The 14,599-nt window shown below is 40.6% G+C and overlaps 2 protein-coding genes across 3 annotated transcripts; one reads left to right on the forward strand and one right to left on the reverse strand.

The window, feature by feature from the left end:
• Nucleotides 1-300: 300 nt before the first annotated feature.
• LOC135343247 (DNA-directed RNA polymerase, mitochondrial-like) lies at nucleotides 301-11,884 on the reverse strand. 2 transcript variants are annotated; one of them, XM_064540242.1, is made up of 35 exons: nucleotides 11,719-11,884; nucleotides 11,513-11,655; nucleotides 11,240-11,338; nucleotides 11,055-11,155; nucleotides 10,946-10,997; nucleotides 10,799-10,867; nucleotides 10,563-10,676; nucleotides 10,404-10,496; nucleotides 10,198-10,263; nucleotides 10,040-10,139; nucleotides 9,898-9,986; nucleotides 9,463-9,588; nucleotides 9,176-9,292; nucleotides 9,065-9,106; nucleotides 8,877-8,944; nucleotides 8,264-8,417; nucleotides 8,089-8,185; nucleotides 7,879-8,006; nucleotides 7,653-7,732; nucleotides 7,410-7,524; nucleotides 7,209-7,293; nucleotides 6,928-7,039; nucleotides 6,780-6,858; nucleotides 6,467-6,589; nucleotides 6,212-6,277; nucleotides 6,094-6,150; nucleotides 2,136-2,213; nucleotides 2,006-2,074; nucleotides 1,828-1,941; nucleotides 1,655-1,768; nucleotides 1,403-1,554; nucleotides 878-950; nucleotides 730-818; nucleotides 562-626; nucleotides 301-487 (listed from the first exon to the last, which is right to left on the reverse strand). In XM_064540242.1, the coding sequence occupies exons 1-35, from the start codon at nucleotides 11,792-11,794 to the stop codon at nucleotides 438-440; spliced, it is 3,255 nt and encodes a 1,084-aa protein (XP_064396312.1). In that variant the 5' UTR covers nucleotides 11,795-11,884; the 3' UTR covers nucleotides 301-437. The 2 variants fall into 2 exon arrangements, with proteins under 2 accessions (XP_064396312.1, XP_064396311.1); XM_064540241.1 differs by having other exon boundaries at nucleotides 10,946-11,015.
• A 112-nt stretch (nucleotides 11,885-11,996) lies between these two features.
• Nucleotides 11,997-13,744, forward strand: LOC135343254 (uncharacterized). The gene has a single exon (XM_064540250.1). It carries the CDS (start codon nucleotides 12,052-12,054, stop codon nucleotides 13,594-13,596), a length of 1,545 nt encoding a protein of 514 aa, XP_064396320.1. The 5' UTR covers nucleotides 11,997-12,051; the 3' UTR covers nucleotides 13,597-13,744.
• The last annotated feature ends 855 nt before the right edge of the window (nucleotides 13,745-14,599 follow it).

Genomic DNA, 14,599 nt, shown 5'->3' on the forward strand with positions numbered 1-14,599 from the left:
CATTTTTAATATCAATTCTCCATGACATATCAACAATCAAATTGAACTTTGATAATAAAAAAAATTATATTGAACCCTGGATCATAATAATTAGACCATATTTATGACAAAACAGTTATTAATTTTGTCACGAGTTTTTCTTTACACAGCTCCATGACGAGTTTATCCCAGTTTAATTTTTGCGTCATCTCTGAAATTTTGCACTTCACTAAAATTTCCCGCTGCATGTACGGCAACCACTTGCCAGTTTGTATGGTTTCATAGTTAGAAAACCTCCATGCATTTGTTCACATGCAGTAATTATTTTGTTATATTAAATATACTCACTATATTAAAGAAATGATACAAGCAATTGAAACTATATAGATAAAGAAAGATTATTGTAATGAAAACCTGATATAGTTGTTAGACTGTCCACATGCATGCAGTAGAAATAGTTAGGAGAAAAAATAAGTTGATTTCAGCACTTGCTTCAGATTGAGATCACCTGAGATGTAGTAAACATGACATTAAGTACACTATGGTAATGGGAGCAACTTATAATAATAATTATTAGCTCACCAATGCTAGGAAATGGATCTCTGAACTGACACTTGACCTTTCTGGCTGGTTGAATTTCCTTGTACCTACACACACAGAAGGCATACCTGTTGCTACATGTACATTATAGAGTTATATATTATAGAGTTATATACGTACTCCATTGTTCAAACAGAAACACGAACTCACTCTAGTCTTCCATACTTCTCCTCCCAGGCATCAGCCAGGTCCTCCAGTATTGGCTCTTCATGAAGCGCCACAAACTGCTCTCTACAGAACTGTAATGGAGGGACAAAACTTACCAAAGCTGCAGCCATCTTATGAGAAGATAACATACCTGGTTCATCTTGTTCACAAAGCAGGGGTGTGTCCAGTAGCTATCATGAACAGCAACAAATGGAACACCAGCCCTGCATGGTGTGCTATAGTTATCGTACATTTACTACATGTATACAATTGTAGAACACAAACTTTAATTACTTGTTGAAGCAAATGCCATTGATTAAAAATGCACATGTGAGAGAACGTGTAAACACAGCAAGCTACAAACAATTTGGTAACCAAAAATCTACAGCCAGGGTGTCATACAGGGGAGGGGAAAAGGAGGGATATCTAGGTACTAGTTGGGGCCGGTCCATAGCTGGCAATTTTACATACTAACAGGGTATTGAACTAACAGTTAACCAAAATGTTCTAGTTACTTTTCTTATTTCCCCCCTCTACTTCAATATCCTGTATGACACCCTGTATGACAGCCTGTATGACACCCTGACAGCCATTAATCAAAAATACAAGTGGTATGGTACATATAAGGTAAAAAATGCATTTTAAACTGTAAAACTAGTACATGTAATGATCTCACCTGTGACAGTGTAGGGAGGTGAGCATCATGTGGGTGGAGTCAATTGAGTGGACGAAATTAGGGGGCATCCCCATTTTCTGCCGTCTGGTGTCAGGGGGTGTGGTGAAGTCAGAGGAGGTGGTGTGAGCAACAGACTGTAACTTCACATAAGCCTGCAGGAAGCATATAATTATAGAGAAAAGTATACAGTCAATAATCATTCTGAATAAAAAATCCAGCCACCTACTGCATGAACAGTCCTTCTCTTTATACCTGTTTCATGACTTGCTTGTGGTAAGGCTGCACTATGGGCAGGCCCAGAGGAGTGATCCATTCCATTGGTCGTCCAGCCAGAGACACTTTACGAGCACTGGATGCCAACCAATCCTGCAGAAGAGAGAGATTAGTCAAGGTGTACACACAAGTGAAATAGAACACACACTCACTTGAATGAACCGAGCGTTGGCAAAGGACTCCCTCAGAGAAGCAAACACGTTCCCCACCAGATAGTTAGAACAGTTCCAGAGCTGGTCATCCGGCACATGACCATCAATTTGTTTCTGTGGTTACATGTATTAAATGCACGAACTACTACATACGGTTATTATTATTATCAAAACACACTTCAATTTGCAATCGTCCCCCAATCCATGTAACACCGTACACAACAGTCATCACTGTAGTCTTGACAACCTGTACAATCGAAAGTATACATGCAATGACAATATAGTTGGGAGGGAGTGTGTGTATTTACTTTTCTATTGATTTTTCCTTCCAGTATTGTGGCAATCTCATGACCATTGTCCGCATCTTTCTTGCGTAGCTGTTCCACCTGTATTGGCAAAGATGTAGTACACGAGTCACGTTTGACAGAAGTGAACTAATTACACATGATCATAATAATTATTAAGTATTGCACAATCGATTATCATCTTCATTGTTGGGATCGACTGAAACACTGTTTGTTCATCAGCAGCACATTGTGTAGCAGGCCAAAAGTATTAAAACCAGAGGAACAGTTGACACATAGCATCAGCCTGCATGAAATAAGTGAAAGAATGGACTCCACTAACAGCAGCTCAAGAGACCATACAAAGCCAGTGATAAGAAAGAGATGCAAGTATCAAGTGAGGTGGTTCTATTCAAAAGGAGCATTTCTTATTCTATTGTGGACTACACTTATCAGTGCGGCTGTGTGGTCTTATGGGACAGATATGGGAGGATTTGCCTCACATGCAGTAGAAGGAAGATTGAACAGGGAAACTGTTTCTCTAATGTTCATTGTAATACCATTTCTAGTTTACATTACCATCCCAGTTGTATAGGATGGTTAGCAGATGCTAAGCTAGGGAACTACAGAGTCTTTAAAATCAGCTGCTTCTTTTTAGTAGTCACATCGATAATCACGTGCATCAGTAATCTCTGTGCTCCTATGATAAACTCTATTGCACTAAGATACACAAGTGCTGTCATCATAGCACTAGTAGTCGCAGTGGGTATAGCAAGTATAGCAGTTTGTATAATGACAGCCTTACAACTTGGTCTAGACATAGATAGAGTAAAGAGGGATTGGAAACGGAAGTACCCTCGAAGGTACCATCCGTGTATCTCCGCGGTTTTAACCGAGGCTTACTTTTTAACACGAGGGCTAAACATGAATAATTCATGAGAATTGTTTTGCTCTCTGTAAAAAGTCCATGAGCAGTTCTGCTGCTAAACATTAACTTTCTCTAATACTTGAGGCCATTTGGGATACAGGACACTATTTAGTTACAAAGCCTTAGCTATATCAAAGGTACTATAGGAACACAAGCATGAAAAAGCGCTCTGTGTACCTCTAGCTACTTCACGACAATCGAGATTTTGTTTCCCATTGATACCTATACTATCAGGGGGCATGTGATTCAGTAATGGGGGTAGCTCTGAGATGTATGCTTTAGACACAATAAGTTTCCCGGGCTTTTGCGGGAGTTATGATGAGATACACGGATGGTCCCAGAGCCACTACGTAGACTTCATTGTAAAACATCACGTGAATCACTTCCGTTTCCAATCCCTCTCTACTCTATCTATGGTCTAGATCAAATGCCAGATGCTTCATCCACCAACATTTCAAGTTTCATCGGTTGGTTTGTGTTTTCACTCATTCTTGGATGTTGGATTGCTGACTGGCTATCAAATATGCTCGTGTATTGCAGTTCGCCAATCAGAAAAGAGCTCCTATTTAGCTTATTTCCAGTGACTTGTATGGTAGTTATTTTGTTTTTGTTAGATCCAAAATGGCTAATTATAGAACCAAAGTCGCCTAAAGCCATCAAAACCATCTACCAAGTTCTCAAGTTCGCAGCCAAGCACAAGGCTCCTATTTATCGCAGTGCTCTCACATACTGGGAGGAAGACGTACCCTCTAGACTGGACCTGGGGAAGACAAAATATGGTGGTCCATTCACTATAGAGCAAGTTGAAGATGTGAAAACCTTCCTAAGAATACTTGTGATATCTTTCCCAATATTTATCACTTTAACAGCGTGTTGGAATATGTTCACACTAGGTATCATAGCTGATAACTATGTAAACTGGGAAGTGTTGTTGCATCTTACTCTCTCTAACATGCACTACTAACACAGTTGTACATCAAGTATCATATACACTTTTAGTTTGAGCTTTTGGTGGAGTGATATTGTTACAACAGTTGTCTACAAATTTGCATTGTGTATCCACTCATAAGAAACAGAGCACTCAGCTCTATCCGGCGAATTGGATGTGCGGTTTTATTGAATTTGTTATTGAATGTGCTTAATTTGTAGCCTCTACACAGGCTCTCCTTTTTCTGTTCTTTATCACAATCGTTCAATAAGATAAAATACTGTCTTAATCGTTCAATGAGATAAAATACGGTATTAATTGGAGGAATAAAGAAAGAAATAGACGTAGAGTTAGGAAAAAGGAGAGCCTGTATCGGGAAGTCGCGTGAGGGTAGAAGGGTGGTAGAAGGATGAAAATGAGCGTGGGCATGCTGAGCTAGAGATGTTGGACTGCCCACGCAGATATCTATGACTAATAAAACTTTGCCTGCAGCAAGCTGGACATGGACTTGGAACTGGAAGTTTGCAAGCACTATAGCTAGCTATATACCTTAGGCTTAGCTAGATGATCTACTAGTCTAGATTGTGTGTTCAGATTCTATCAGACTATTACCTTTTCTTGTGTCTTTCTACATGCTAGTATAGATCTTAGTCATCATTATCATATAGCAGGTAGCTACTGCCACCAGAGCTGGCCACGCTGGTTCTCTGATCTGACTTGCAGCACAGCTTGGGTGGTTGTCTCAGTACAGTTTTATTAACTCTGAATGCGTGGGAGAATACCTTACGTCATGATTGTGGGCTACATATCGCCCACGTTCATAAAAATCCTTGTGGATCACGCGATTTCCTAAACCAGGCCTTACTTTTTCTTAACTGTACGCCCATTTCTTTCTTTGCTGCCTCACTATGTCTTTCTTATGATTTATGGATGAACAGTGACAACAGCAAGAAAAAGTAAGGCCTGGGATCGAGGCTACTTAATTTGATTGCACACTTTTATCAACATTTTGGAGGACCAGTTTTTGCAATGGGGGCTCCGAGTGGCTTATTACTTGTACTCCTAATAAACGGGATACTGGAATTTGTGTGTGCCCAGTCACCATACAACATGCGAGGACTTCTAACTGGCTATACGATGTTTCTATTGTTTCTCTCACTATCTCTGAACTACTTTGTTGAATTGCTACGAAATGGAAAACATTTTCCAATTTACACTTTCCCATCAATATATACTGCACTGAGTGTGATTGGATTGGTCCTGTACTGCCTCCTGGCTCGCTGGTATAAGAGGAGAGTTAGAGACGAGGACTACAATGCACACAGAGTGGTGGAGGAGGTCTATGATAGATACCTCTCTCATGTACAGTAGAGACAAGAATAACTGTAACTGTCAAGTAGATAATATATAATACCGTAGATCTATACTTATACTAATTATATTTACGGTGTATATAATTATGTACTGTATTTACTTGATTAAACGCCCTCCTTGAATAAACACCCAGGGTAAAAGCTCTGTCTTTGTCAATAAATGCCCATCTTAAATAATCGCCCATATATGGGGCGTGGCACTGTGGGTGGAACTGAAATAGCACATGGAACCCAGTTGCAAGCATGGCAGCATAGAATAATAATACTCTTTATGATGCATCGATGGCAGAGAGAGAAATACAGACACAGAGGGCACTCCTATGACTTAAATTTAAGCTGAGACAGCAGCCCAAGAAGAGCACAATAACTGCTGCTGTGCAAGAGTTTTGGAGTAGACATAACAATAAACGCCCTCCTCGTTTAAACGCCCCCTCTAAAGACTTCGATCTGAAATAAACGCCCGGGCGTTTAATCAAGTAAATTAATACGGTATGTAATACATATCAGGGTTCATCTAGTGGGGGGGGGGCTGGGGTGAACCTTCCCCCCAAAAATAATGACATCATCACATTAGTATATGATGTACAATATGTAACTAGATCTACTGTGATGCACTAGCATGTAATAGGGTGTGTGGTCAACAAAAGAATGTGGGAGTGGCCAAACATTTTGCGGCGTGCGTCAACCTCCCCCCCAAACTTTTAATCCTAGGTGAAACCCTGCATAATTATGCTACACGAATCATTAGCTTACCACTGATGCAACTGCTGCGTAGGTATCTTCTGGTTGATCTTGAGGAATCAAGTTGACCTATAGACAACACAGCTATATATGATTAAGCTAGCCTATAGCTCACAATGTACATGCTCACCTGTTTACCACCAAGGTAGTCCCTACCCATGGCAGCATAGTGCTGTAGTCCATTGCATGAGCCATCCTACATGCATGACATCATTTTAGTATACATTATAACATGTATGGGGGGGGGGGGGGGGGGGACATGGTGAACTATATCTACATTAGTACAATTATAGGGGTGATCAGAGATCCATGCACAATAAGTTATTTTATCAGCCGTGACAATGTATTGGCCGTGTGAAATGCAAGGGTGTATTAAAGTACTCACCTGATGTACTGGAAGGTGGCTAACAAAAGAGGAGGGGTCTCCTGACCTGATGGCATTGGCTATCTCCACACAACAAGCCAGCACTTGCCACGGGTCATCTCCACTCTGCCACCACTTCTTGCCCTACATGAAGACAAGTTATTGTTAACAAACGAGAATTATCGGATAACAAAAACGAGAATATGTACACACAATACGTATACAATATCATAGCGAAAATAATTCAGACGAGGTATCGTTTAAGTGTATGCAGCTAATTGAAAATTGGATGATTGCTTGTTAAGATGAGTACGTGTTATATATAGGGACCTACTGTGAGAGGATTGTCTGCAGAGTCGATGATATCATCAATAATGTCATTAGCAAACTGTAGTCTGACTTCCATTGATTCCCTGCACATTAAGAGTGTACAAAATTTATATTGGGCACAATTTTACAACAAAACAGGCACTCTCAAATACTTTTTCTTTGCCCCTTGTAGCGTGATGATGTGTATCTTCAGCCAATCGAGCCCCCCCTCTCCCAGGGGGTACCCCACTCCAAACTTGAGCATAGCCCTCCCAACATCCATTGCTGTCAACAATAGAGACAGATAATAACAGCTAGGGTTCCAACGAAACAACACTATAGTGTTCACATTTGTATGGTTTACGTTAAATTAGCAAATTTTCATTCACTAATTACTGTAAAACTACATGTGCGTAGATTAAATGTACAGTCACATGCACGTATGACCACTCACCTATGTGTGTGAGGTGTGGTGGTATTGGGTAGACTCTTCCCCTGAAGTCCATGTTGTGCGGCAACCAAAACACTTTATCTCGGTACTGCGCATGAAAAAACAACATAAACGTTTGCTTCAAGAATGACTAAAAACCATCAATTGATACACTACAGGCTGAGTTATTAGCTACAAAAGAGTCACATGATTAAATGGACGAACATGATTGGCCAGTGACAGTCGATACAGCATGTCCATCCAGAGAGAGAAACTTTCTCGTGCAACTTTGTTCCGTTGTTTCAACTCCTCAGCACTCAATAACCTCGTGCTCTTCTCACTACACAAATAGAGGACATGACCATGATTAGGTTTCTCTAGACTTACACAATTACAAAGAATACCATGCAGTAAAATACTGTGAAGAGGTTGTTTGATAATGAAAATCTCAAAAATGGGTGAGCTTACAGAATGAACTCAGAGCAGGACGGTATCTCCAGCTTGGTGTCCCCACCTCCGTTGAACAACTGAATCACCAGATCCAGTATCTATGTTGGAACGAAAGAAATGGACTAATTGAATACACCTGCTGCGTAGGGGGCGGGCGAGGGGGTAATTTTCCCCACCCCCTAGGATCTGGCAGATATATAAAATAATAGAGATTGGATGTTCGCCTAAAATTTAAATAGCTTACCGGTCCATTGACTGCCCAGGGGCAATTGCCGATATAATTGAGAGAGTCATAGACAGCATTGAGGTTATTAGCTTGCTCCAGTAGCAGCTGGTGTTGGTACGTATCCTCAGGGCAACGAATGATTGCAACTGTGAAGAAGAAACACAGCTATAGTACACATGAGTACTCATAATTACACCAGATACAATTATACAGTTTTGGCCAACGTACACGGAGAGAGGAGGTAGCCTCCCATGTGGGGGGCGGTCCAGGGTCGAGGGGGGACCAACATAGGGAGTAGAAAACTGCTCACATGCAAGAACTCCTCCTGTGTATAGCACAATGCATCCTTACATAAAAGCAGCAATTTTTGGGGCCCAAATGTTGAGTTTGGATCAATTCTTACCGTGTCCTTGTGGTAGTGTCTGGCAAAGCTGTAGAGACTTTTAGTGGCTCGAATGAATCCCATCTTTTTGTAATTGTCGAGTGGTTCGAATCTCTTATCCTCCTCTGGTTCGGGAGTGATTATGAGATGTTCAAAGGCAGACTGTCTGGGGCCACTGCAGTGCAGGACACAAGATATGTATACACAGTACGTACTGCACGTACATGTACATCGATCAGGTAGAGTATTACGTATTGGCTGCTACTTACATGTACATGTACAGTAGTACCACAGCATTTGCATTAATTAGAGAAACACAATCTATACGTATATACAAGAATATAGTACATGTACAGTAGTACCACAGCATTTGCATTAATTAGAGAAACACAATCTACGTATATACAAGAATATAGTACATGTACAGTAGTACCACAGCATTTGCATTAATTAGAGAAACACAATCTACGTATATACAAGAATATAGTACATGCACAGTAGTACCACAGCATTTGCATTAATTAGAGAAACACAATCTATACGTATATACAAGAATATAGAAAGGACTGTTTTGATTCAACCACAGGACAGGATCGAGCTACCCACCCTCCTCCCAGAGGTTATCATGACTCACTGTGGTTTGGCAAAGTTGACTGGCACAGTGGCCACCTCCAGTAGTCTCTCCAGCAGAGCACTCACAACCTGGGCCATAAACAAACACAGTTCAAGTGCTGAATCATGCGTACGTACAGCTACATGTATACATTCAATTCGACAGTATTTAAGCTCCTGGTGATAATCCGTTGATGTACATGTACTTACATGACTGCTGATAACTCTTGTCCATTTGGGTGGGTCACATTCCTATAGAAACAGGTAAGGAAACAATTATTGTGTGTAGTATGTACATGTAGTGTATGGTATATGCTTTACCAGTGATCCATAGGATATTGTGTTCCAGTTTGTCTCATTCCAGATCTCTCGTTCTGGTCTGTTGGAATGGACTGGAGACTGGAGCTTCTCAATGTACTGCTCATACATCAACTGAATCTAGAAGTACAAAATGAACAATGCTAATCGCAATAACTATGCTTAACATAATAATTTATGGCTCAATTAAGTTATCAGCGTTCAAAGATAGCAAGCAAAACAGATAATTTGCAGTCTATATACGGACACCAGCAAGGCTAATAGCTTATGACCACCATGCACACACTCACCTTGTCCAAGAGTCCCCTCTTCTCCTTCCTGATGACAGAGTACTTGGTCCATGCAGCTTGTCCCACCTGCCTATTCACGTACTGTATGGGCATGCCATCTGGGTGTGCTATGAGCGACATCAGCACCTACACGTGTATGAATGAAGTAACACGTGTACTGTACTGAAGTAGAACTCTTTATTGCTATGAACGTACCAGCAAGACAGACAAGTGTGTGATCAATGAATAGGATTTTTAGCCACATGTTTTGTACAAGTAACTGTTTTAATTGCATGGCCTATACAAGTGTAAACGTGTCTTACGTGTAGTCATAGAGATTATAATTTTGCAGCTACAAGCATGAACACATGTAAACAGGAGAATAACAAGAACATATGGTGCTGTCTACAAGTAACATAGCTACAGTTTCATGGGAAATAAGTCATACAAATGTACCTGGTCAACCAGAAGGCTTGCCCAATCTTCAGCTGGCAACAGAGCTAGGAAGGGAAACTGCTTTGGACCACGGAAGGTGCCACTCAAATCTAAGTTTAGGGAACGTTTGCAAATTGGATTGATTGAACACGATTCAATGAACCTGGTATAAGCTCAATGATGGCTCGGAACTCTTCTATGTCGTTCTTTATAACCGCAGTGAGCTGCTCCTTCCAAGACTGGCGCAGTTCCTTCAGTACCTCCTATATCATACCCATAAACTATAATTATGTACATGTAAGTACATTTTTTGACTAGTACCTTTACGTTGATATCCTTGGTCGCTTTGCGGGTTGTAACTGCAATCGAACGAACGACCTCGAAACTCTATAAAATAAACAGCTTAGTATAATCACAGCAAATGTGTCCATGTACAACCTGAACAATGTGAGGTACAATACTGACAGTGAATGTGTTCAAGCAGATGAGCAAAACACACAAAACAAGGAGAGTTGGAAACACTGTACCTTCCGCTCAATGTCGAGCTGGTTCTCTAGACAGCGTTTCAGAGAGCCCTCATCTTTGAACAGTTCTTTCAAGACTGGAGGGTGGGAGAGTTCCTGCAAAAAACGACTAGCAAAAATAATCTCCATCCTGAGTACACGTAGAATGCATGGTGGCAGTACCTTTCCAGATTGGGTATCTTGTCTCCACTGTTTATACAACGATTGCACCACTCTGGGATAGACTACTTCGGGCGGAGGAGGGGTCATAGGGGTCACCCCAAAGTGACTCAGTACCTGAATAGAGAAATCAAATACATTTACAACCACTACATTTACAACCACTAAATAAATACCAGTGTGTGAAGAGATAAAACTACAAAATTTTAGCAACTTTTGGTTCAGATAATAATGCATACCTTTAAGACCAGTTGAGTGTCATGACGAGAGAGGCTTGCTGTATGCAGTATGCTCTCCAGTTTATGACCCTGAGCAAAAAAGCATGATTGTATATATAAATATCCCCATCTCTGGAACAAATCTAGTGTAGCTATTGGCATATCTACCTTGCTTTTCAGCTCTTCACAAATTTCACTGGCACAGCTCCAGTCCTCAAATCTATTAGAGTAGTAGAGACTACATATATAAACCAATCAGAAATGTACTGCAACGTACTGTGCACACAGAGCAAGCATGATAGCGTATGTTTGAATGCTCCTCTCCACTCTGTCCCCAGGCATTGTATCATACAACACACTGGCTCTGATCTTGTTGGACTGAAGGGAAAATAAAATTGGACTATATGTCTACGGCAGTAAAAACATAACATAGACTATTGTCTGCCCAATACATGCAAGTACCTGTGCTGCCCAAGCATCTAGCAGTATGTTGTAAACGTCTACATCAAATTGGTGGCCTTGACGACGATAAAGATTGAACAAGGGCTCTGCTTCTTGCACCTGTACACCACATCCAATAAATATACCAGTTACAATTGGAAGGTGGTGGGAATTCAATAGTCAATAATGTAACAACTGATCAGAACAACCGATCAGTCTGTGCTATACAAGATATTAATATGCTCAAGTATAATTACAACGTATTGAAATTGTAGGCAACAATGTTTAATTTACCATTCCAGCAGAAACGAAGCTGTCGATAGTTGCTATGACACCTTGCTCAGTGTGTGGAGATGACAGCTTCTTGCATGTTTGCCGATGCAACCATTGGTTGGCTGTACTGCTCTTGTTGACAGTGGAAACAGCAGTTGAAAAACCTGATGAATTATTAAAGTATAATTAAACAGAGGTAGAGGCTACAGCAGAGGGGAAACACTTACTTAACACTTTCTGTTTGCAAGCAGCAGCTGCATAGTGTCCCAGTGTGTGTACACCTCTCAGCTTGATGTTCAGCATGAATGTGGAAGCTCAAGATACTCCCGATCTCCTCTTCCCAGCTAGCTAGGACAGAATCAAATCCACGTGGGTCTCACCAAGCCACACCTCTGAGTTTGCAAGTGAGTTTGAGGGTGGGGCTGCCATTACTGATTACACAATGCGCATGTGCAGCTACTAATTATTGTCTAGTGTGGGTGTAGTATTATAAGTACCAAATATGTACAGCAGAATCATTTATTTTTCGACATCTCTTTCTGGAATAAAGGCTCAGTGCCATGATTACTATTCCAATACTGCTTTGCTTTGCTTTGGCGATCAGCCTTGGCTCTAGCCAAAGCTGTTCTTCTCAGGATGCAGATGTTATCATCATTGGTGCAGGAATGGCTGGGATTGCTGCTGCAGCACGACTGCAAGAAGGTGGCATAAACAACATTCTCATCTTGGAAGGTAGCAACAGAGTCGGTGGAAGATTAAAGAGTGCCCAAATCGGTGGAGCCTCAGTTTCCCTTGGACCCGGTTGGATTATAGGAAGAGACCCAGCAGATCCCGGACTTCACCCTCTCTGGCAAATAGCAGAAAAGTGCGGTGGACTGAGAGGTTTCTATCAGGACACCGAATCTCTGGTAAATTACGACTCGCAAGGAGATCAGCCTGAAGAATCACAATTCCGTTGGCAGGATTATGAGAATGCTTCAACTGGAGCATATAACTTGGTAGCAGAGCTACAACAGTCTGAAACATGTGACGGTGTGAGCGTGCGATACGGACTGAATGCAAGTGGTTGGACTCCAGTAACTCCCACTGATAACTGGATTGAATGGTACAGTAGTGACTATCCCGAAGGATCACCACCAGAAAATCAAGGCTTGTGTGTAACCTTTGGCGACTTTGATCAGTCATACACGAATTTTACTTCGCCTGGCAGCAGTGGGAATGAAGGTTTAAACCTGGCATATTTTGTGAGCGATCCGGACGGCTATGAAAAACTTGTTGAATGCATTTCCAATAATGTTACCGGCGGCGAGAATCAGCAAACCCGAATAATTTTTGAAGCTGTGGTGACAACAATCAATTGGAGCGATGATTGTGTTTGTGTGACTGCCACTGTGAGTGGACAGGCTACTGAGTACTGCAGTAAGTACGCTATACCAACAGTGAGTGTTGGAGTGCTAAAGGCTGGAGACATCGCGTTTATTCCTGAATTACCTATGTGGAAGAGAGACATTATCAATCGATTTGATATGTCAGTTTTCATTCATATTGTCATGGAATTTGGCGAAGCTTTCTGGGATACAGCAGAGCAGATTGGCTATATTGCTGAATCTAAAGGTTCGTATCCTATCTTTCTAAATCACAACATTACCTTTCAAGAAAACCCCAACGTTTTGGATGTGATAGTGACAGGAGATGTTGCGAAGAGAGTTGCTGGTCAAAATAAATCTACCACTATTGACGAAATTGAAGCAATCCTCACTATAATGTACCCTACTGCTAATGTAACTGTTTTGGATTCAGCAATAGGTGACTGGTTTTCCGATCCACTTTTCAGAGGATCCTTTATCTATTACGCAAAAGATCTCCAGCAGACTGATTTTGAGCGTTTAGGAGAACCAGTGGGAAATCTCTATATCAGCGGTAGTGCTACATCTGTTGGCTTTGCTGGATACGTACATGGAGCTTTGTTTGCTGGAAGGGAAGCAGCAGAGAAGGTACTGCTTAGAGAAGCCCCCACTGCAGCCACCCCCGGCAACAAAGCAGAAAATCTACACACAAGCTTTTTGATTGTCCTTCTTGGAGCGCTTTGTGCTTTATGCTATTAGGAACTCAACTGACTATATAATGATCATAGAAGATTAGAACTAGTTGTGTGTAGGTGCTGCTTTCCCAATGTGATGTGCAGAGTTATGAGTTGTGCATGTGTTTTTAAATATCCCATAATTTATTACATGTAGATGTTATTCATCATGAGTTCATGAGTATCGCACACAAAAATGTAGGCTATTATGACTACATAATAATGTAGTCAATGATGCATGTACTCCCATATGCACTGCAATTTATTATCAGCATGATGATTTTATATAATAGGATTTGTATAATCACTTTGAAAAACAGTTTTCAAGCAACTGTGTCACAATATACACTAATACATGGTGGAATTGATTACACTCAGCAACTAAGTAATGGCACACCTGTGTAACCACGCACTGCATGACATGATTTAAGAATGTGATATATACCCTTATTGCTTCAAGGGTGACCATACATCACATTGTCTGGTGCACAAAGTTGATGATGCAGCTATACACTCCCACTGAGTACAAGTTGAGAGTACGATCTATAATTATGCGATTGGGCTTTGCCTCACCACATTATCATAGGTCTATATTATATCATTGCATGACGTCACTCGTAATCATCATGAACACAAGTTCGCACAGGAATGCATGACAGTGGTCGCTATTGTAAAGCAACAATGATATAAAACTGAACCAAGGTCACGGTAACAGTACATGGTGAACATTGTACTTACAGGAAATTTTCATTAAAGCATATTTTTTTTATTAAACTTATTATATTGTTTAGACAATTAATAGAATAAAACCAATATAAGTGAAGAAAGTAACTAAAAATAGTTATACAAAAACTAAATTAGAATACTATATTCTAGAACATAGTAAACTATAGTAAATTAACATACGATTTAACTAACTATAATTCATAAAGTATGAATAGAGTAAATAAGTACAAAGTACTTACTAATTATGTAATAATATATAATATTATTATGTAATAATTATATGTAAGCTCTTATTACTATAC

The sequence above is a fragment of the Halichondria panicea genome, chromosome 10, assembly GCF_963675165.1.
Source record: "Halichondria panicea chromosome 10, odHalPani1.1, whole genome shotgun sequence".
Classification (NCBI taxonomy): domain Eukaryota; kingdom Metazoa; phylum Porifera; class Demospongiae; order Suberitida; family Halichondriidae; genus Halichondria; species Halichondria panicea.